Consider the following 21,210-nt stretch of genomic DNA (forward strand, 5'->3'; position numbering starts at 1 on the left):
CAAAGATGTGTAGGGTCGGCTAAATTGCCCCATAATTGGAATTTTGTTTTAAAATAAATTTTAATTCAAATTTCAGTTCCTCTTTGGCCACTGTAGAGGTGCCAGAGGACTGGAGGATAGCCAATGTGGTACCATTATTCAAGAAGAGGGGAAGAGATAAACCAGGAAACTACAGGCCAGTCAGTCTAACCTAAGTGGTGGAGAAGCTATTCGAAACAATTCTGAGAGACCGAATTAATCTTGCATTTGGAGAGGCAAGGATTAATCAAGAACAGTTCGCAGTTAGGCAGAGTCATGTCTGACCAACTTGATTGAATTTTTCAAAGAGGTGACCGGGCTTTTAATAAAATAAGCTTTTAATAAGGTTCCACATGGGAGACTGACAGCACATGGGATCCAAGGAAATTTGGCAAATTGGATCAAAAATTGGCTGAGGATAGTCTCAATTTAAGTCCTGCAGTACACATCATATTCCTCTTTCCAGTTTGAGATTATTACTTCCATCTCTAACTGTTGCTGTCTATCACCTCCTCATTATTTCTATGTATAGTTTCTTTGTCATAAGCAAGAACTTCGGAACAGGAGTAGACTATTCAGTCTCTCAAATCTGTTTTGCCATTCAGGTAGATCAGGTCTGATGTGTGTCTTGGTCTCATTTGACCTCAGTGTTCCATTTTCAATTGACGTGCCAACAGTAGCTTTGTGGGGGCCTGGAGAGTCATGTATGGTTTCTTATGAATGTTTTTTGATAATCCATGGTCAGGATTTTACCATCCCTCCCACCTTGTGGGACATTACAGCCCTGCCAGAATAACCAGCAATTTAAATGGCCGCCGCTTCCACCAGGGGAGACATGCCCTGGCAGGGCTGCACAATCCTGGCCCACGTAAACTACATCCAGTAATTTTGAAAATCTATTTTCTGTTGTTTCTTTAAATGCCTTGTATCTTACTCTGTGCAGTACTGTGGTACTGGCTGACCTCACTGACCTTTGGTACCTGACCACATTGTGTTCTACCTGTATAAATCTAACAAGTGTGTCCGTGTCCGGGGAGAAAGGGGAGGGGGTGGGGGGACGGGGGGTCTGATGTCACCCAACAACTATAAATGTGCACTTTCCCTCACGGCATCACTGAATAGTGATTAAATGAAGTTATATTGACTAATACCCCTCCCTCACTTCATTCCTCAAACCTTGGCATAACTGAGCTAATTGTAGCACCCCTATCAACATCTGGGACTACAGTCAGATAAATCCAAAAGGAAATTAAAATGATGCTCCATTGACATTTTGCATTGATGATAAGTTTGGGTGAGTTTGGGGCAGCACGGTAGCACAGTGGTTAGCATTGCTGCCTCACGGCGTCAAGGTCCCAGGTTTGATCCCGGCTCTGGGTCACTGTCCATGTAGAGTTAGCATATTCTCCCCGTGTTTGCGTGGGTTTCGCCCCCCCGCAACACAAAGATTATAGAATCATTGAATTTACAGTGCAGAAGAAGGCCATTCGGCCCATCAAGTCTGCACCGGCCCTTGGAAAGAACACCCCACACCTCCACCCTATCCCAGTAACCTCACCTAAACCTTTTTGAACACCTAAGAGCAATTTATCGTGGCCAATCCACCTAACCTGCACATCTTTGGACCTTGGGACGAAACTGGAGCACCCGGAGGAAACCCACGCAGATACAGGGAGAACGTACAGATTCCGCACAGACAGTGACCCAAGCCGGGAATCGAACCTGGGACCCTGGAGCTGTGAAGGATCTGTGCTAACCACTGTGCTCCCCCCCCCCCCTCCCTCCCCCCCCACAAAGATGTGCAAGGTAGATCAATTGGCCACGGTAAATTGGCCCTTAATTGGAAAAAATGAATTGGGTACTCTAAATTTATATTTAAAAGGTATGGGTGGAATTTTCAGGTCTCTTCAACCCTGGGACTGGAAATTCCCGCGGAAATTCCCGCCTGAGGTTGATGGACCTTTGGATTGTCCATCTGTTGCCTCTGACGATTCGCATGGTGGGTGGGACCAGATGATTTAGACCTTTTTACTTCAGATATTCTCCTCATGGCGTACACTGCACTCCTGTTGGGAATTATGTAAACACATTATGGTGTGCCTTTGCTTTTCCCTCCCTCTCTCTCTTCCACGTGGGACGGATCCTGGCTTTAGCCCACTGTCACCTGATGATAATGCAGCTAAAATTAGAAACTGAATATGGTGAACTGGTTTCATGAGTAGCCTGGACAAGTCATGAGGTGGGCGCAACACATATGATGTGGCGTTTGAACAATGCTGTCTATTGGAGCGCAGGTTCTGCATAGTGAGATCATTTGTTTTTTAAAGCAAACACCAGGATAGATATTGACGAGATCCTCATTGAGATCAACCTGGATTGAGTAGATGTTAAGTAGGCTTGGACAGGGAGCTCAGGCTTGTAGGAGGTGGGTTAAAATTTATAAACCTCTTTGAAAACTCTCTTCTGCTATATCTTAAACATGTTTGCATTTAAATTGCTATGAAGTATAAATTTATAAATATTGTACATGGTACAAAATAATGATAGATTTTTAGTTTGTCCCACTTTGTGAGGAAGATTGCTTGGCTTCCATACCGGTTGAATAGTTTCTAGGAGTAACTAGGTAACGTGCTCCCAGGCTTTTGCCAAAGCCTTGATGGAGTGTGTAGATCAGGAGACTTGCCCTCTGGTTCTCACCTCATCACCTGGTGCAAAGCCCCGCCCCTCCACTTGGCATGTTCTATTGGTGCAGGGAATTTGTGAGACCCATTGCTGCGCAGTTCATCGCTTTGCAACTCCAGTGCGCCAAATTACAGATTTTGAAATTTCACCTCCTAACAGGACAATTTCTTGAACGTACAGTAAGAAATCCATGTTCTGTAATATTGATGGTGGTGGCGCTGCTGCTAACCACCAACTCACCATCTCTGCACGTGTTATGTTCGGCTGTTTTTCATACTTTAGGCACACGCAGTTCGCAAAGCTCTTGAAGGAGAAAATGCGCAGAAGCGACAGAAGGAAGAGTTTAATGGAGGATGGAGAGAGCGCAACAGAAAATTATGGTAAGGGAGTCCAGTGCTTGGAGAAGTTAGTTTGAGGGTGGGCTGGGTGGGGGGGAATGCAACACCTATCAACAGCTGCGGCGGGTGGGAGAGCTGTGAGTCAGGTATCGGAGGCTATGTCTACATTGGCAGAGTGGTGCATGTAGCATGTATTTTTTTTAAAAAGGAAGAAGGAAGAAAATACAAATAATGCTGCTGTATGGGATATGCAAGTGAAATCTGAATTTTCAAATAATGTTGAAGCCCTAGGTTCACAAATAATTGTTCTCGTACTTCAATTGAGTTAACTTCAGATCACGATAGGGTGGGTTCTGTGAAATAACTCATTGCTGTCATTGTTTATCTGGGATATGGGTATATTCTCAGGATTGAACCCTTTCTCCAAATGCTGCACTCTCTATGGGTTTGAGAATAAGTTCTGGCAAGCACGTCAGTGTCAATACAACAAAGCAATCAAGCCCAGATTTTGTGCTAATTATCAGAATTCCTCGTTGATATGCTCTTACCTTCGAGCCTGTGATTTCTGATTTCACGCTCTTTCGCACATAATTTAAGCCGACATATCAGTGCGGTAACAAGGGACTGCTGCACTGTTGTTACTGCTTTGTTTGTCCTCAAACTGAGACCTCCTCTGCTCGGTTGACACACAGCGCCATTTGAAGAAGAGCTGAAGATGCCACCAAATAGTGGCCAGCATAAGTCCCTCAACAGAAACAATAAAAGAGATTAGCTGGTCATTTTTCTCACTTGCCATTCATAGCGGCATAGAGGCAGTAAAGGTCCTTCGGTCCATCAGGACTGCGCCGGTCAAAAACAAACACTTATGTTTTCTAATCCCATTTTCCAGCACTTGGGCCCATAGCCTTGTGTAATGCCTTGGGATTGCAAGTGCACATCTAAATACTTCTTAAATGTTCAGAGAGTCTCTGCCTCCATGGGACCTTGTTGTGCGCAAATTAGCTGCTACACCTGCCTACAAAATAGGTGAAAATAGGTCAAAAGAATGCAAGTTCTTTATACTGGAAAATAACTGAATCTCAACATGGGTCCTGGCCCACTTGCACCATGTGAGATGCTGTGAAAAATTTGTATTGTAAGCCATGTACCTTTTGAATAGACGACAGACCCAAGAAAAGCTTGCTTGGAGAGCGTGACAAGTAGTACACATGATGAGGTGTGCAACATCTTGGAAGCCTGCTGCCTTACCATAAAAGAACAATTTGTGGGATAACAAAAAGTGGAATAAATGTTCATAATAAAGCATCAGGAAGGTTCTAGTAAAACTATCCACTTTCGATGCTGTAGCGTTGGAGATCCTGGAGCAGGGAGTGAAGGTATACGTGGCTGAAGGCTATTCGCCAGGAAAAGCACTGGTGGTATCTGCATTGAGGGAAGTCTTTGACTCAGTCAATGCAATTATCCAGATCAGTTGTCATTGCCTGCAACTTATTAAATGGTACATTTACCATTTATGGATTCATTGAGGTCTCCAGCACAGAAAAGGCCCTTCGGGAGAAGTCCGCAAAGGTTGGTGCGTGTATTAAACAATTGCACACATTTCTTTGCGATCCTTCAAGACAAGTATATCATGAACTTAAAACAGAAAATGCTGGAAAATCTCAGCAGGTCTGACAGCAATTGAGGAGAAAAAATAGGGCTAACGTTTCGTGTCTGGATGAAGAGTCACCCAGACGCGAAACGTTCGCTTCATTCTCTCTCCACAGATGCTGTAGGACCTACTGAGATTTTCCAGCATTTACTGTTCTTGCTTCAGATTCCAGCATCCGCAGTAATTTGCTTTTATATATGAACCGATGCTGGCAACTGGAAAGCACTGTTTAAGCAATGTGCATAACCATTGCCCTTGGTAGAAACCGTCTTATTGTGCCTTCGCTGCAATGCCATATCACTTGATTTTAGGTGGAGATTGCAGCCAAAGGACAGCAAACCAATGCTTGAGGTGCCTGGGCTGAGGGAGCCCCTCTGCATGAGCAGCTTTCACAGTGGAGTCGGCAGCCGTGGGTGCCTTCGATGAGACACTGAAATGCTGTATGATGAAGGCACTAGACCAGGATAATGGCCACTGATGTGCGCAATGTTATTCCCGTGATTACGTTTTAAATTAACATTAATTGAACACAGACCCTTTCCTTAGCCAAAGGCCACAGAGCTCATACAATGAAGCGATCTGCTGCTTACAGTGGTAATTGTGTGCGGTTCTGAGGAAGCTCTAACCCCTACCTGGTGGCTGAAATTTGTTACGGCAGTGCTTCTCAATCCTATCAAATATTGCAGGATCTACCTTCCTTAATGTACAGTAGACTAATGTGGCAGATTGGCTGCTTTTGAATGTTAGGGTAGCTACTCTTCATTACACTGGCCAGATGCATCCCTGATCCAGATGTGTGCAGATCATTGGCAGCAGGTAACTGTGAAGTGGAAGAGGCTAAAAACAAGTGTTCCCTGGTGGGTTTGAGTGCACATCCTGGGGTAGTGATGGGCATAACTCAGAATGCCAAGGAGTTGTTACATTTCCATCTCAAACTCTCTGCTAACTTAAGCAGCATCTTTGGACCCCACAAATGAATGTGAAATGAAAATGAAATGAAATGAAAATCGCTTATTGTCACAAGTAGGCTTCAATGAAGTTACTGTGAAAAGCTCCTAGTTGCCACATTCCGGTGCCTGTCTGGGGAGGCTTGTACGGGAATCGAACCGTGCTGCTGGCCTGCTTGGTCTGCTTTAAAAGCCAGCGATTTAGCCCAGTGAGCTGAACCAACCCCTATGTACATTATTATCTCTTTTTTAAATTTGCTCCTTCGAAGTGAGCAGTAAACTAGAATGGAAAAAGAAAGTCCTGTGGCAGTCAGGAAATTGCAGAAATAGAGGCTGAAACAGCTAATGCATGGATCAACTGAAGCAAAAAGCAAAGGAACCCACACATGATAATAATTGCCACCTTATCTTCAGAGACTTGCTGAGCAGGCTGTCCAGGACTCTTTGTGGATGAGGCCTGCATTCTTGCTGGAACTTTGCCCTACCTCATTGGGCTGGATTTTAACAGGTTTAGCCGGGTTAAAGGTGGAATGGAAATTGAGAAGTTCGCTCACTCCCACAGGGCAGTTTCAAGTTTCATCTAGTTGAAGAAATGCAGAATTCAAGGCCACTGCTAGGTCAGCGTTACACTGGGGCTCATCCAACTTGGTGCAGAGGTCCATGCTCTGCAACACCACTCCCCAGAAATGTGAGACTACAAAGACTTTTTCAACTGTCACATCATTGGTAAGCTACCAGTAATATACCACATGAGACTAAATGACCTGGTATCACCAACAGTTGTGTGCTCAGAGAAGAGTACCAATAAGGGCAGAACGGTAGTATAGTGGTTAGCACAATTGCTTCACAGCTCCAGGGTCCCAGGTTCAATTCCCAGCTTGGGTGACTGTCTGTGCAGAGTCTGCACGTTCTCCTCGTGTGTGCGTGGGTTTCCTCCGGGTGCTCCGGTTTCCTTCCACAGTCCAAAGATGTGCAGGTTAGGAGGATTGGCCATGCTAAATTGCCCCTAGTGTCCAAAATTGCCCTTAGTGTTGGGTGGGGTTACTGGGTTATGGGGACAGGGTGGAGATGTGGGCTTGGGTAGGGTGTCCTCTCAAAGAGCCGGCGCAGACTCGATGGGCCAAATGGCCTCCTTCTGCACTGTAAATTCTATGATTCTCTGAATAGGCATGAAGCAGAAAGTAATTCAAGCTGCATTGGATGACGACACTGGGTGTCATAATTCCCATAGACTGGGCCACCGAATGGGTTTCAGCAATGGTGGCTGCAGTAAAAAAAGATGGCGGTCAGGATATACATTGATCTAGTGCACTTGAACAAAGCACTGTTCAGAACTCATCATGCTGTGTACAGACAATGGAACAGGTGATAGCAGACATGCCAAAGTTTATAGCGTACTGAGTGTGACATGCAGGTTTTGGCAGATCCTGCTAGATGAAGAATCCTCAATGATTCACATTCATTTCTCTGGTGGGCAGATACCAATTTCTCCATATGCCCATGGGATCACCTCTGGCAGCGAGGTCTTCCAGCGGTGCATAGGTCAAATCTTTGCAGGCCAAGCCTGTAAAATCAGTGTTGATCATGTCCTGGTTTGGGGTCGTACTAGGCAAGAACATGACGCATGTATTTTACCTAGTCCTTGACAGAATCAGAATCTTGGGGCTAAAGCTCAACCTTGCTTAATGCTGACTCAGGGTCAATAAAGTTTCTTACGTGGATGACTTACAGCCAATGGCATGAAGCTAGATCCAGACAAGATGATGGCTATACGATATATGGCCATCCTCGGGGGCTTTACAGCGCTTCCCCCTGGTATGACAAATTATCTTTGACCATCTTACTGATGGTCCTCACCTTAGAGGAACAATTATTAAGTTCATTCCCTATTACAGTTAGGTGACTGGACCTCTTCGCCAACTCCTCCACCATGACGTTGAATGGTGCTGGCAATAGCACCACACAGTGATTTTCAACAGACTAAAACAGGCACTCACAGTCCCACTGGTGCTCCAATACCTTGATGTTTGACCACCTGTACTTCTGTCAGCAGAGGCCTCCCAGCACAGTCTGTATCGAGAATGGCAGACCAACAGCATTTGCATCAAGGACCCTCACTAGCACTGCGACCCATTATGCACAAATTGAAAAGGAACTCATTGCTTTAGGTCATGACTGATCATCAGCCACTCATAATTATTTCTAAAAAGCCTTTTTACACTGTGTCTGCACGCCTGCAGTGCATGATGCTAAAAATACAACGGCGCAATCTGTGTCACCTACAAACATAGTAAGGAGCTGTACTTGGCTGATGCCCTATCCAGAGTCTCCCTACCCACTGCATGCCAAGCAGATCATAAGGAAGACCTACACATCATGACAATAGAGCTACTGTCCTTTCATAGAATTCAGGAACTCAAAGGTGCTTTACAAGTAGACGTCACTTGTAGACAACTGTGCAACATCATCATGAGGAGTTAGCCTGAACCCTCAAGGGACCATCCCCATGAGCTGTGATTATTCTTCACCATTAGATGTTAACTAACCATACTGGATGGACTACTACTGTGTGGCCAGCGATTCATCATCCCTACTTCTCTTCAGATGTACGACACCCAACAACTTCACCAGGGGTACGCTGGGTTGGAAGAAACCAGATACAGGGGCAATAAATCACTGGACTGGTCCTCCATGTACACTAACATGGAGAGGGAAGTCTTCAAATGTGCAACATGCAATATACGCGAGCCACATTAAAAGAACCGCTACACCAACATGAGGTCCCAGACCTCCCATGGTCTTTCTCAGCAGCTAATATCTTCAAATTGAATGATAAACAGCATTCAGTCTTTGTTGATTCGTATTCCGGGTGGTTTTAACTCTACAACCTGCCAAACATGACAAGTAACACAATCATCATCAAGCTCAAGGCACTTCGCCACACATGGCATTCCTCAGAGATTCCTGACAGACTATACTCGCCAATTCATCTTCACTGAATTTAGAAACTTTGCATGCACATGGAACTTTGAACATATCACAATCAGCCTCCTCTGCACACAGCCCAATGGCCTGGTGGAACGGGTGATACACTGAACCAACCACCTTCTAGAAAACTGTGCCCGAGATCGCACAGGCTACTCTGCTGTGTTCTCAGTCTGCAAAATCTACCATGAAAGGGCCTACCCTCATCAGCACAATTATTCCTTTTCAGGCATTAGGACCACAATTCCGAATGCCAAGGCTCTGCTGCAGCCCAAACTTGAAATCCGTGGGAGTGGTGGTACTCAAGGAATGACCATTGAAAAGCAAAACACACTGGGCGGAATTCTCCGCAACGGCCGACGCCATCGTGAAACCCGGAGTGTTTCACAGCGGCGTCGGAGGCCGCTACGCGCCCCCTATCCCCCCCCCCCCCCCGGGGGGCTAGGAGCGGCGTTGCAGAGAACTCGGCCACCGGGCCTTGACGCTGGCGTCAAGGCGGCGCGCTGAGAATGACGCGGCCGGCGGTGCCTAATGGTGTCAGCCGCTCATGCGCAGGTTGGCCGGCTCCAACCCGCGCATGCGCAGTTGCTGTCTTCCCCTCCACTGCCCCGTAAGGCGTGACGGCTTGATCTTGCAGGGCGGCGGAGGGGAAAGAGTGCGCCGGCCCGACAATCGGTGGGCACCGATCGTGGGCCAGTCCCCTCCCGAGCACGGCCTTGGTGTTCAATCCCCTCTCCACCCCCCACAGGTCCCAAACTCACCTGTCGCGCGCTGTTCATGCCGGCAGCGACCAGGTGTGGTTGCCGCCAGCGTGAACAGGTCGGGAACGGCAGGCCGCTCGGCCCATTCGGGCCGGAGAATCGCGGGTCGCCGTAAAAAACGGCGATCCGCGATTCTCCGAGCGGCGTGTCACAAAACGCGACACGCCATTTTGGGGGGGTGGGAGAATCGCTGGGGGTGCCAGAGCGGCCCTCCCGCGATTCTCCCACCCGGCCTGGGGAGCAGAGAAACGCGCCCACTATGATTACAATGTCCACAGACCCTGCCCTCTAATACTTGGTCAAATGGTCAGGATCCAGACCACACATGACCATGACCAGCTAAGTAGTTATATGGCAGCCTCAGACGGTGCCCCTATGTACACAACCACTGTCACCTACTACAGGTATTGGAACCAGTACCAACAGATGACATGGCACCCCAGTCATCTAGTCTATAACACCAGTGGACATGGAGGCTCCTCCAGAGGCCTACGCAGCGAGCCCTGCACCCGCTGGGTACACTGACGTAAAGCACCAGGTCATCCACACCGATGAGATTATCTTGAGAAAATGACAGCACAATCACATGCTCCAGTTGTGCGATCCAACCAAACACAAGGCTCCAGGTCTATGTAATGAACTAGTCTACAACTGGCCTTCGTCTTTCATCTTTACCCAATGAAAGGTTGGGGGAGGAGAAGCAATGGTCTATGCACCAGTTACATCGCTTACTCCATGTTTCACCTCATGTAAATAGCTATGTATTATTATTAGCCTGTGCAATTTATATGTTATAAAATGGTTTGTACATAATTACTGTTCACGCACAGTGTTACATCTCAATACGACCAGGTGGTCCAACTAGTCCAAGTGGTCACATGATGATGCAGCTACTAAAAGGGTCACATGACAGGAGCTTGGGCGTTTTCTCCAGAGCGCGGGTATAGGACAAGTATGGAGTAGCTGCTCAGCTGATAAATAAAGTATTGTTTGGTGCAGGTCCTTGGTCACCAGTCTTTGGGAACCCAGCACTTCACAATGGCCACCAAGCTAATTTTCTTACAGCAGGCTCAAAATGGTGAAAAAATGAAGTCAGAAAACATACACACGATGTCACCTTCACCATCAGACTCTGCTGCTGCATGCAGCCAAGGTTCTGTTGGCAAGCTTTTTCTTCCACCTTTGTGCCATCTCTACATAACTGGCATAAAGAAATCCTAAACCTTTTCTTGCATGATGCACAAAAGTAGAGTGCGGAATGAAACATTGCATAAAAACAAGCTCAAAGGTTTGTCATTTGGTTATTTCAAAATGGTGGGCGTCCAATTTTGGCACCCACTTGTAATATTGGCGCAATGATGCTGGCTTGTTGACCTCCCGTTATCCCACTGTGCGGAGGACTAGCCCGTACGGTTTGCAGCTGTAGAATCCAGCTTATCAGGTGCAATGCGCAGCCGTATTTTCTGCATTTAAATCTGTGAAGGAGGTCCGCAGTTGCCAATGGCAATACTTATTTTTGAAATGGCTGCCATCATGCTGCATAATATTCGGTGCAGTAGAAATTGGGCCCACAGGATTGTCTTGTGGGGGTCTCCCGGAATGAAAGATTAATTTTCTGGGCACCGCAACCACAGGGTAAAATCAGTGGGTCAAGCCAACTAAAATGCTTTTTTTTTCATATTAATTGAATATCTTTTTAATAGATGTAAAAATATTGCAGCTTAGATTGCTGGCCAGACAAGATTGCTGGTATGGGAGATCATGTAGTAAAATCGCCAGAAATCCATCCTGCTAGAGTTGGCAACTTTTGGTACCTGTGACCCAGTTTTGCAGCTATTTGGCCAACTTGGCCTGCAAAGCATCAGTAAAGACAGTACCTTCCATGCGTACTGCTCAGAATGATTTGTCAGTCGTGTCTTGGGTCTGCTTTTACCAGCTGTCACAATTGCACACTTCTCTGTCCATGTGGAATCTTCTTTTTTTACAGCTTTTAATGTAACGAGTACAGTGTTACATCACCCAGGAAAATGGAGGATGAGATACTGTCTAATGTTTGAGCTTTTCTGAAGTATCGCTCAGTTGTATGTTAAGTGCACTCATATAATGGTGGTGTGTTGATGCCTGCCGACCGTGTATCCTAACTGGCACTGTAGTCTTTTCTTACTTTCCTCCATAGATTATATGAGAGATGCTGAAGAAATTAAAGCACTATGTCGAGAGCTGGGCTCAGTTTGTGACACCATCTTCGACATTCGTTTCAATCCAAATGTTTATTCACCAGGTAATGTACAGTATTTTATAAAATGCAATAAGGGTTTTGTATTTTCCACCCTGCCAAACAGTGAGTTCCATCACCAGCAACCTTTTGGTGGAAATAATTATTCTAGACTTCACTCTAATCCTTCTGCCAAAGCCTCCAGTTTATTGACCATTTTGTTTTTTTTGCAAAGTGAAATGTGTCCTTTCTCTCCACCATATCCAGGTCCCTCATAATTTCATCCAAGTGGCACTGCCAGGCTGGCACTGCTCGGGTGGCACCAGCAGTGCCAGGATGCCACCCAGCCCAGAGAGCAAGGACCTGGGGCCCTCCGATATCCTGGGAGATCCCGGGCCTTAGGGAACTGCATATTAAGAGAGACTTGGGGCTGGATTCTCCGCCGGCGGGATGCTCCGTTTTGCCGGCAGCCCGGCCGGGAGTTTCCCGACGGCGTGGGGTTGCCCCACAATGGGAAACCCCATTGACTAGCCAGCATAACGGAGCATCCCGCCAGAGGAGGAAAAGAGAAATGTGGCACGGCGGAGCGGAGAATCCAGCCCTATGTATTTGTCAGCAATGGAAGAGGGAAGTAGATGCCAATCGTGAAAGATATTGTTGTTTTGCGAAATGACTGTTTGGAGATATAGAGCGTGATTCTCCGCTCCCACGCAGGGTGGGAGAATAGCGGGAAGGCCGCTCTGGCACCCCCCGCGATTTTCCCACCCCCCCAAAATGGCGTGTTGCGTTTTGCGACACGCCGCTCGGAGAATCGCAGGCCACCGTTTTTCACGGTGATCCGCAATTCTCCGACCCGGATGGGCCGAGCGGCCTGCCGTTCCCGACCAGTCCACGCCAGCGGCAACCACACCTGGGGCGGGATTCTCCCCTACCCGGCGTGACGGAGGGTGCCGGCGTAGGGGAGTGGCGCCAACCACTCAGGGGTCGCGCCTCCTCCAAAGGTGGGGAATTCTCCCCACCTTTGGGGGCCAGCCCCGCGCCGGAGCAGTTTGCACCGGTAGACTGGCGCAAACACCCGGCGCAGTCGGAAGCGGGGCTGGCCGAAAGGCTTTCGGCGGTCGGCGCATGCGCCGGCAGTGAGGTCAGCGGCCAGCTGCCGCTGACCTCACTGCCGGCGCATGCGCGATGCGGGGTTCTCCTCCGCGTCCGCCATGGCGGAGGCCGTGGCGGCGCGGAAGGAGAAAGAGCGCCCCCACGGCACTGCCCCGCGGAGTGAGCGGGGGGCCCCGATCGCGGGCCAGGCCTCCGTGGGGGCACCCCCCCGGGTCCGATCGCCCCCCGCCCCCCCCAGGACCCCGGGGGCCCGCTCGCGCCGCTGAGTCCGCCGTTTCCGAGGTGGTGTACACCTCGGCGGCGGGAGAAGGCCTCCCAGCGGCGGGACTTCGGCCCATCCGGGCCGGAGATTTAAGGTTAGTTGTTAAAAAAAGAAATCCCGCCGGCGCCAGCTGTTTTCACAGGCTGCCGGCGGGATTTGCACAACGCCGGTTTTTTACCGGCGGGAGAATTAGGAGACCTGCGGGAGCGGAAATCACGCCGCTTCCCGCCAATTCTCCAACCCTGCGTGGGGTCGGAGAATCCCGCCCCTGGTCGCTGCCGGCGTGAACATGGTGCCAGCAGCTGGTTTGTAGCTTGTGGGGGGCGGAGAGGGGAGTGAGCACCACAACTGTGCTCAGGAGGGGACTGGCACCGATCGTCGGGCCGGCGTCTCAAAGGGACGCACTCTTTCCCCTACGCCACCCCTCAAGTTCAAGCCGCTACGTCTTGTGGGTCAGCGGAGGGGAAGATGGCAACTGTGCATGCGCGGGTTTGAGCCGTCGTGACATCAGCCGCGCATGCGCGGGTTGGCGCCGGCCAACGTCATTAGGCTCGCCGGCCGCATCATTCTCGGCGCGCCGGGCCTTGACGCCAGCGACAAGGCCCCGCAGCCGAGATTTACGGCACGGCCCTCCTAGCCCCCCGGCGGGGGGAGAATAGGGGGCCAGGAGCGGCCTCCGACGCCGTTGTGAACCTCTCTGGGTTTCACAACGGCGTCGGGCCTTGTGTAGAATTCCGCCCATAAAGTGAGGCCATAGATAGCATTGGTCAACAGTGGAGAACTGTGCCATCTCCATTCAAAACAGCTGATATCTTGACAAAAACATTTTCACCAAAGAAAATATGGTACTAAGATTGAAAGGTATTCTTCAACATTAGCATGATTATGGGGGAAACCCAGTGATTCCCACCAAAATGGTCTGCTATTCCACCACATTGAATGGATAATTTACCTTACCACAAGTGCATTGTGTTTATTGGCTTATTGTGAATGCATTGCAAATCAATGTGCGTGTTGTGCATTTAAGTGCTATGGGTTGTTTTTTTAATTGCTGTGGTGCATCGTAAAAGCAGTGGGATGTTTGTAATCGGGGTTGAATTTTTGTTGCAGCTGTAAGATTCCCTGAGTGTGAACAGCCGGCGTTGCAACTTCAGAAGCGCCTGATGAAGGAAATTGCGGCTTTTCTTGTGTCTGTAACCATTCCCAGTTTTGTAAGTGATTTTTAAAGAACAAGACAAAAGTGGATTTGCAAGAACGAGATCGGAAATGAGAAAATATTAACATTGTGACTGACGTCTTACAGTAAAAAAAAACTATACTTTGAGAGCGTTAAAGGTTTCAGGAAATTTTTATTTAAAGTGTTTGAAATTGCGAAAGGTTTGATAGGGGAGGGGGTGGGGGGGATGCGGAGGAGAGAAATCCCAACGACTGCTGAATTGTTTTTATGTATTTGTTTATTACGATTGTGGAATGTATTTTTACAAATAGCTACTGAACCAGTGTTTTGAGGAGGACTTGACTAAATGCTTCAAGAAGCATATTAAAGGGCATGGGGAGAGCAAGGAAATGGAACTAGAATAGAACCAGCACAGATAGTTTTGATTGTAAGCCTCGGACTTCTCAATTTGAAAACAAATGAGCACCATTGGATGGAATGTTTTCACAGCTGTTGTTTGTCATTAACTGGTTGTGGAGGACGTCTGGCTGTTGGTAGAAAATGTCTATTAAATGGTGTCTGGCATACAGATTGACCTTTATTTCCCTTTCTGTTTTTCAGATCAAAGACTGTGCAAATCATATCATTGTGCCTGCCGATGGTAGCATGCTGACAAACGCCCTGCACAACTATGGAATTAATATTCGATACATTGGTAAAATAGCACAGCTGATTAGCCACTCAGAAGACAAACCGTTCCTGGATCATATCTCTGTATGTATTTAGCTAAGGAGAGATATATTTGCGGAGGAGGATTGTGTACATGTGCGTTGTCCTGAAATGTCTCCACTCATAATTGATGACCCTGACTTTTTACTCGATGGGCTATTTCAATGGCTCAGTTCATAACTTTACTGCATAGTGTGGAACTCAGCCATTAAACCTAGGAATTCCAACTTTGATCCCTAAACTGTGCAGAGTTAGCTGATCTTGGCCAAGCTGTCACTGAGACCAAGAATCATCTTTGGTATCTCTGCCTGAGTAGGTATACAGACTGTAGTGGGTTCAGCTGTGATGCAACGCTAAATATACACCTGAGGAAGAGCCACTTGGGTATTGTACAGAGGGTAATTGTGAACCAGGGAGCTGAATTTTGTTCCTCATTGGCAAGTCCTGGCACTGGAGCAAAAAGCAGACCCTGCTTCGATAGGTGGTTGGACCAGGGGCAGCAAATTGCTGGATGTGGCCAATTAAATGACTGACATTGGGCTGCCAGTCAATTAGGAAGGTCAGGCCTTCCCCAAGAACTACAGACCCAAGTAGCAGTGCCAGCGCTAGTCATTGAAGCTGGAGCTTCTGGTAAAAGGTGCTTCAATGATGAGGTGCCCTCCAATATCAGGTAGATCTTTGGACGGAAACTGGGACTTGGCTACCAAAGGAATGGCGGTCAAGAGTGGTGGGGGACATTTTTCTTGGATCAGCGATGGTGCTCGTTGATGCAAAGTTGGCATTACCGGCCAACGGGTAGCAGGGCCCCTCTGTGAACCATGAATCCTTTTTTTTTAAGCCCCCCCCCCCCCTCTCCCACCCACACACACACACACACACACACACACAACCTTTTGGAAGGCTGCTGCGTTTCACCTCGAGGCCTCCCCATGTGACAGTGGGTGTTCTGGTGTGAGTAAAATACCCACTGAGGTGGGCAGAGAGTCTTAATTGGCTGCTGAGCAGGCAGCTGAGCCCTCCCCCCCCCCCCCCCCCCCCCCCCCCCCCCAACACAGGCCATTTCCATTTGGCATGGTGGGAAGAAGGTGGGCAACCCCCCCACCCCCCCACCACCACCACCACCACCACCACCCACCACCACTGTTTTGTAAACCCTGACATCAACAATACGCTGGGAAAATTCAGTCCCAAATGACCTCAGCACAAGCCATCATATTCAGAAGTGTAGGAGAGAAAATCAAATGGGGAAACATATGGGATTTGAACTTCCATTCATGATGATGTATCAGGAAAGTGTGTGGGTCTCTAATCATGGTGGGAATGGGATGATCTGTAACAGAACAAATAATTATCTCCAGACCAGTTATCTTTATAATAAGCATGAAGTGGTATAATTCTATGGTATAAGCTTTTTCCATTTGAGATGGCAGCTTATCTCACTGAATCAACAATAAATCTCCTCTGTTTCTGTGTGGAACTTAAGCACACCGGGATTGGTAACTAAAATAAGTGTTGATGTAAAATTTAATACAGTTAGCTGAGTTTGCTCATTCGGATTCTAAATCTAGACTTTGTGCTATCACTATCTAAGACTGAGTGTTTTGTATTCCTGCAGAAACTACTAGTCAGCGAAATCATCACCAGGGTGGCAAAGCACATCATCGTCCCCTACCTGCAGGTGATCTTTTTAAACTCATCAGCTGTGACTTGGAGGGTAGTGGGTGCAACACATTCTTCGTATGCTGCCTGTGGTGATATGAGTGGGAGCACTGCCATTGGTGCAGAGCATTGGTTTCCCATTGGTTCTGGCTGGTCATGTGCCTCTCGTCTGATTGGCTGGGACTAGTCATGTGACTGCTCACCAATTGGTCGAGAGGCAAGTAGATCCCGCCTCCGAGGCGGGGTATAAGTACCCAGGTTTACCGGCGGTCGGCCTTTCTCTGTAGTCGACCACTGGGCTAACAACTAGCTGATTAAAGCCATAGTTTGGATCTTCATCGTGTCTCGCATCCAATTGATGGTACATCAATTTAATCAGCTAGAGTATTGGAATGGAGCTTCGCATCAAGCCTGACTGCCTCCGCACCAGCCCCCATGCTGCAAATGCACCTGCAATCTTTAAACACTGGCAGGCGTGTTTCAACAGTTACCTGACAACTGCAGCCAGCAAACCCACCAAGGAGCAGAAACTCCACATCCTCCACTCGTGCGTAGGCACGGCGGTATATTCAATGATTGAGGATGAAAGCGATTATGATGCGGCCATGGATATCCTGAAAGGACACTTTCTCCGGCCGGTCAATGAAGTATACGCATGGCATCTCCTGACGACTAGACAGCATTTCCTTGGTGAGTCACTCGACGAGTTCTACCAGGCCCTCACAGCTCTAGGGAGAATGTGCGCCTGTCCCCAAGTTTCGGCGACTGAGCACATGGAACTTTTAATTAGAGACGCTTATGTTGCCGGCATGCAATCCTCCTCTATCCGCCAACGATTGCTGGAGAGGAACGCCCTCAGCCTAGCTGAGGCACGGACCCTTGCAACCTCCCTGTAGGTCACCGACCTGAACGCCCGCGCATACGCCCCCGGCCGCGCAGCAACCTCCTGGACATCGTGGCACGCGCCACCCCGTCCTCCGCTGACCCCGACCGACCCCCCCCCCCCCCCCCCCCCCCCCCCCCCCCCCAGGCCTGCGTGCGGGATGCTCCGACAAGGTATCGGGGCCCCGCTGCTATTTTTGTGGCCTCTCCAAACACCCTCGCCCGCGCTGCCCGGCCCGCTCCGCTCTGTGTAAGAGCTGTGGGAAGAAGGGCCACTACGCGGTGGTCTGCCAGACCAAGTCGGTCGCTGCTGTTCTGCGCAGCGACCGGGTATCGCCCCCCCCAGAGTCCCGCGCCGTGCACCGACCTCTCCGGCCCGCCTCCCGGCCCCCGCAACAGGCCCACGGTCCTCCCGACCCCTGCTCCCGGCTGCCCTGACCGGCCCGCAGACGCCACTAACACTGCCCCTAGCTGCCACGAGGTTCCCACGGGCACCGCCATCTTGGGTCCCGGACGCCACGTGCGGGTCATGGGTGCCGCCATCTTGGGACCCCGATTCCACGTGCGGGTCCTGGGCGCCGCCATCTTGGGCCAACACGGAAGGCCCTGCCAGTGATTACTCTGCCACCGAGGATGAGCTGGAACTCTCGCCACGACTTGCTTCTATCACACTCGACCAGTCGCGACCACGCTCGCTCGCCAAGACTACGACAACGATCCAGCTCAACGGACAGAAGACGAAATGCCTACTGGACTCTGGGAGCACGGAAAGTTTCATCCACCCTGACACGGTAAGACGCTGCGCGCTCCCCATCCACCCAGTTAAGCATAAAATCGAATTGGCCTCGGGTTCGCACTCCGTCCAAATCACCGGGTGCTGCATAGCGGACCTCACGGTCCAGGGGAGGGTTTTCAAAAACTTCAAACTCCTCATTCTCCCCCGTCTATGCACTCCGGCACTCTTGGGTCTGGATTTCCAGTGCAACCTGCAGAGCTTAACCTTCCAATTCGGCGGTCCTATCCCCCCCTTATTGTCTGCAGCCCCGCGTCCCTCAAAGTGGACCCCCCTTCCTTGTTTGCTAATCTCACACCAGATTGTAAACCTGTCGCCACTTGGAGCAGACGATACAGTGCCCAGGACCGGACCTTCATCGGGTCCGAGGTCCAGAGGCTCCTTAAGGAAGGAGTGATCGAGGCCAGTAACAGTCCCTGGCGAGCCCAAGCGCTGATAGTTCGGACTGGGGAGAAAAACCGGATGGTCATTGATTACAGTCAGACCATCAACAGGTTTACGCAGCTGGACGCGTACCCTCTTCCCCCGTATTTCCGACCTGGTTAACAGGATCGCGAAATACAAAGACTTTTCCACAGTGGACCTTAAGTCCGCCTACCGCCAGCTCCCCATCCGCGCGAGTGACCGCAAGTACACCGCGTTCGAGGCAGATGGGCGCCTCTCCCACTTCCTCAGGGTTCCATTCGGTGTCACAAATGGGGTCTCGGTCTTCCAACGGGAGATGGACCGAATGGTCGACAAGCATGGGTTACGGGCTACCTTCCCGTACCTCGATAACGTCACCATCTGCCGCCACGACCAGCAGGACCATGACATCAACCTTCAAAAATTCCTCCGAACTGCGAAACTCCTTAATTTAACCTACAATAAGGATAAGTGCGTGTTTAGCACCGACCGTCTAGCCATTCTCGGCTACGTAGTGCGTAACGGAGTGATAGGCCCCGACCCCGAACGCATGCGCCCCCTGATGGAACTCCTTCTCCCCAACTCCCTCAAAGCCCTCAAACGCTGCCTGGGCTTCTCCTATTACGTCCAGTGGGTCCCCAATTACACCGACAAAGCCTGCCCCCTCATCCAGTCCACCTCTTTTCCCCTGTCGATGGAGGCCCGCCAGGCCTTTAGCCGCATCAAAGCGGATATCGCAAAGGCCACGATGCATGCTATCGACGAGTCCCTCCCATTCCAGGTCGAGAGCGACGCGTCTGACGTAGATCTGGCGGCCACCCTGAACCAAGCGGGCAGACCCGTGGCCTTCTTCTCACGAACCCTCCATGCTTCCGAAATCCACCACTCCTCGGTGGAAAAGGAGGCACAGGCCATAGTCGAAGCTGTGCGATATTGGAGGCACTATCTGGCCGGCAGGAGGTTTACCCTCCTCACAGACCAACGGTCAGTAGCTTTCATGTTCGATAATGCACAGAGGGGCAAGATCAAGAACGACAAGATCTTGCGGTGGCGGATCGAGTTGTCCACGTACAACTACGATATCTTGTATCGTCCTGGGAAGCTCAACGAGCCTTCCGATGCCCTATCCCGCGGTACCTGCGTCAGCGCGCAGATTGACCGCCTCTGCTCCCTCCACACGGACCTCTGCCATCCAGGGGTCACTCATTTCTACCATTGTATTAAGACCCACAATCTGCCCTACTCCGTTGAGGAAGTCAGGTCCGTCACCAGGGACTGCCATGTCTGCGCCTAGTGCAAACCGCACCTCTGCCGTCCCGAACGAGCGCATCTGATCAAGGCATCCCGCCCCTTTGAACGTCTTAGCATAGACTTCAAGGGTCCCCTCCCCTCCAACAACCATAACACATTTTTTAAAAAAAATAATTTTTATTGAAATTTTTACAAAATATAAACAGCTCAACTCTATTAACAAAACAACTGCGGTAACACCCCAAGAACAATTCCCACCCAACTTCAAAAGCAACTACAAACAAGAGGGAAAAAAAACAAAAACAAAAGAACACCCAACGACAAAAGGGAAAGAGATAACACCCGCCACATCCCACAGACCCATGTACACAGTTCTCCCTGTACTGATCCCCTCAGGGCAAATTTCACCTTCTCCAATTTAATGAACCCCGCCATATCATTGATCCAGGCCTCCACGCTTGAGGGCCTCGCATCCTTCCACTGAAGAAGAATCCTCCGCCGGGCTACTAGGGACGCAAAGGCCAGAACACCGGCCTCTTTCGCCTCCTGCACTCCCGGCCCCACTGCAACCCCAAAAATTGCGAGTCCCCAGCCTGGCTTGACCCTGGATCCCACCACCCTCGACACCCTCCTTGCTACCCCCTTCCAAAACTCCCCCAGTGCTGGGCACGCCCATAACATATGGGCGTGGTTCGCTGGGCTCCCCGAGCACCTCGCACACCTGTCTTCGCCCCCGAAAAACCTACTCATCCTCGTCCCAGTCATATGAGCCCTATGCGACACCTTGAACTGTATGAGGCTAAGCCTCGCACAGGAAAAGGAGGAATTCACTCTCTCCAGGGCATCCGCCCACGTCCCCTCCTCAATCTCCTCACCCAGCTCCTCTTCCCATTTACCCTTCAGTTCCTCCACCGAGGCCTCGTCTACCTCCTGCATCACCCGGTATATGTCCGAAATCCTCCCTCCTCCAACCCACACCCCCGAGAGCAACCGATCCCGCACCCATCGTGGGGGCAGCAAGGGGAACCCCTCCACCTGTTGCCTGGCAAACGCCCTCACCAGCATGTACCTAAACATGTTCCCCGGGGGGAGCCCAAACTTCCCCTCTAACTCCCCCAAGCTCGCGAACCTCCCCTCCACAAACAGGTCCCTCAGCCTCCTAACCCCTGCCCTGTGCCAGCCCAGGAATCTGCCATCAATGCTCCCTGGGACAAACATATGGTTCCCCCGTATCGGGGCCTCCATCGAGCCCCCCACTTCTCCCCTGTGCCGTCTCCATTGCCCCCAAAGTTTGAGGGTAGCCACCACCACCGGGCTCGTGGTGTACCTCGTTGGAGGGAGCGGCAACGGCGCCGTTACTAGC

The 21,210-nt window shown here is 50.0% G+C and overlaps 1 protein-coding gene across 3 annotated transcripts in view; it reads left to right on the forward strand.

Moving 5' to 3' along the window:
* LOC119954419 (clustered mitochondria protein homolog) overlaps positions 1 to 21,210 on the forward strand; it is a 143,746-nt gene that overhangs the window by 78,057 nt on the left and 44,479 nt on the right. For all 3 annotated transcript variants that reach the window (XM_038779657.1, XM_038779817.1, XM_038779744.1), the window contains exons 11-15: positions 2,983 to 3,080; positions 11,559 to 11,663; positions 14,083 to 14,183; positions 14,750 to 14,902; positions 16,473 to 16,535. In XM_038779657.1, coding sequence (XP_038635585.1) covers positions 2,983 to 3,080; positions 11,559 to 11,663; positions 14,083 to 14,183; positions 14,750 to 14,902; positions 16,473 to 16,535 — 520 coding nt within the window. The remainder of the gene's footprint in view (positions 1 to 2,982; positions 3,081 to 11,558; positions 11,664 to 14,082; positions 14,184 to 14,749; positions 14,903 to 16,472; positions 16,536 to 21,210) is intronic.

This window comes from Scyliorhinus canicula, chromosome 1, assembly GCF_902713615.1.
Source record: "Scyliorhinus canicula chromosome 1, sScyCan1.1, whole genome shotgun sequence".
Lineage (NCBI taxonomy): Eukaryota > Metazoa > Chordata > Chondrichthyes > Carcharhiniformes > Scyliorhinidae > Scyliorhinus > Scyliorhinus canicula.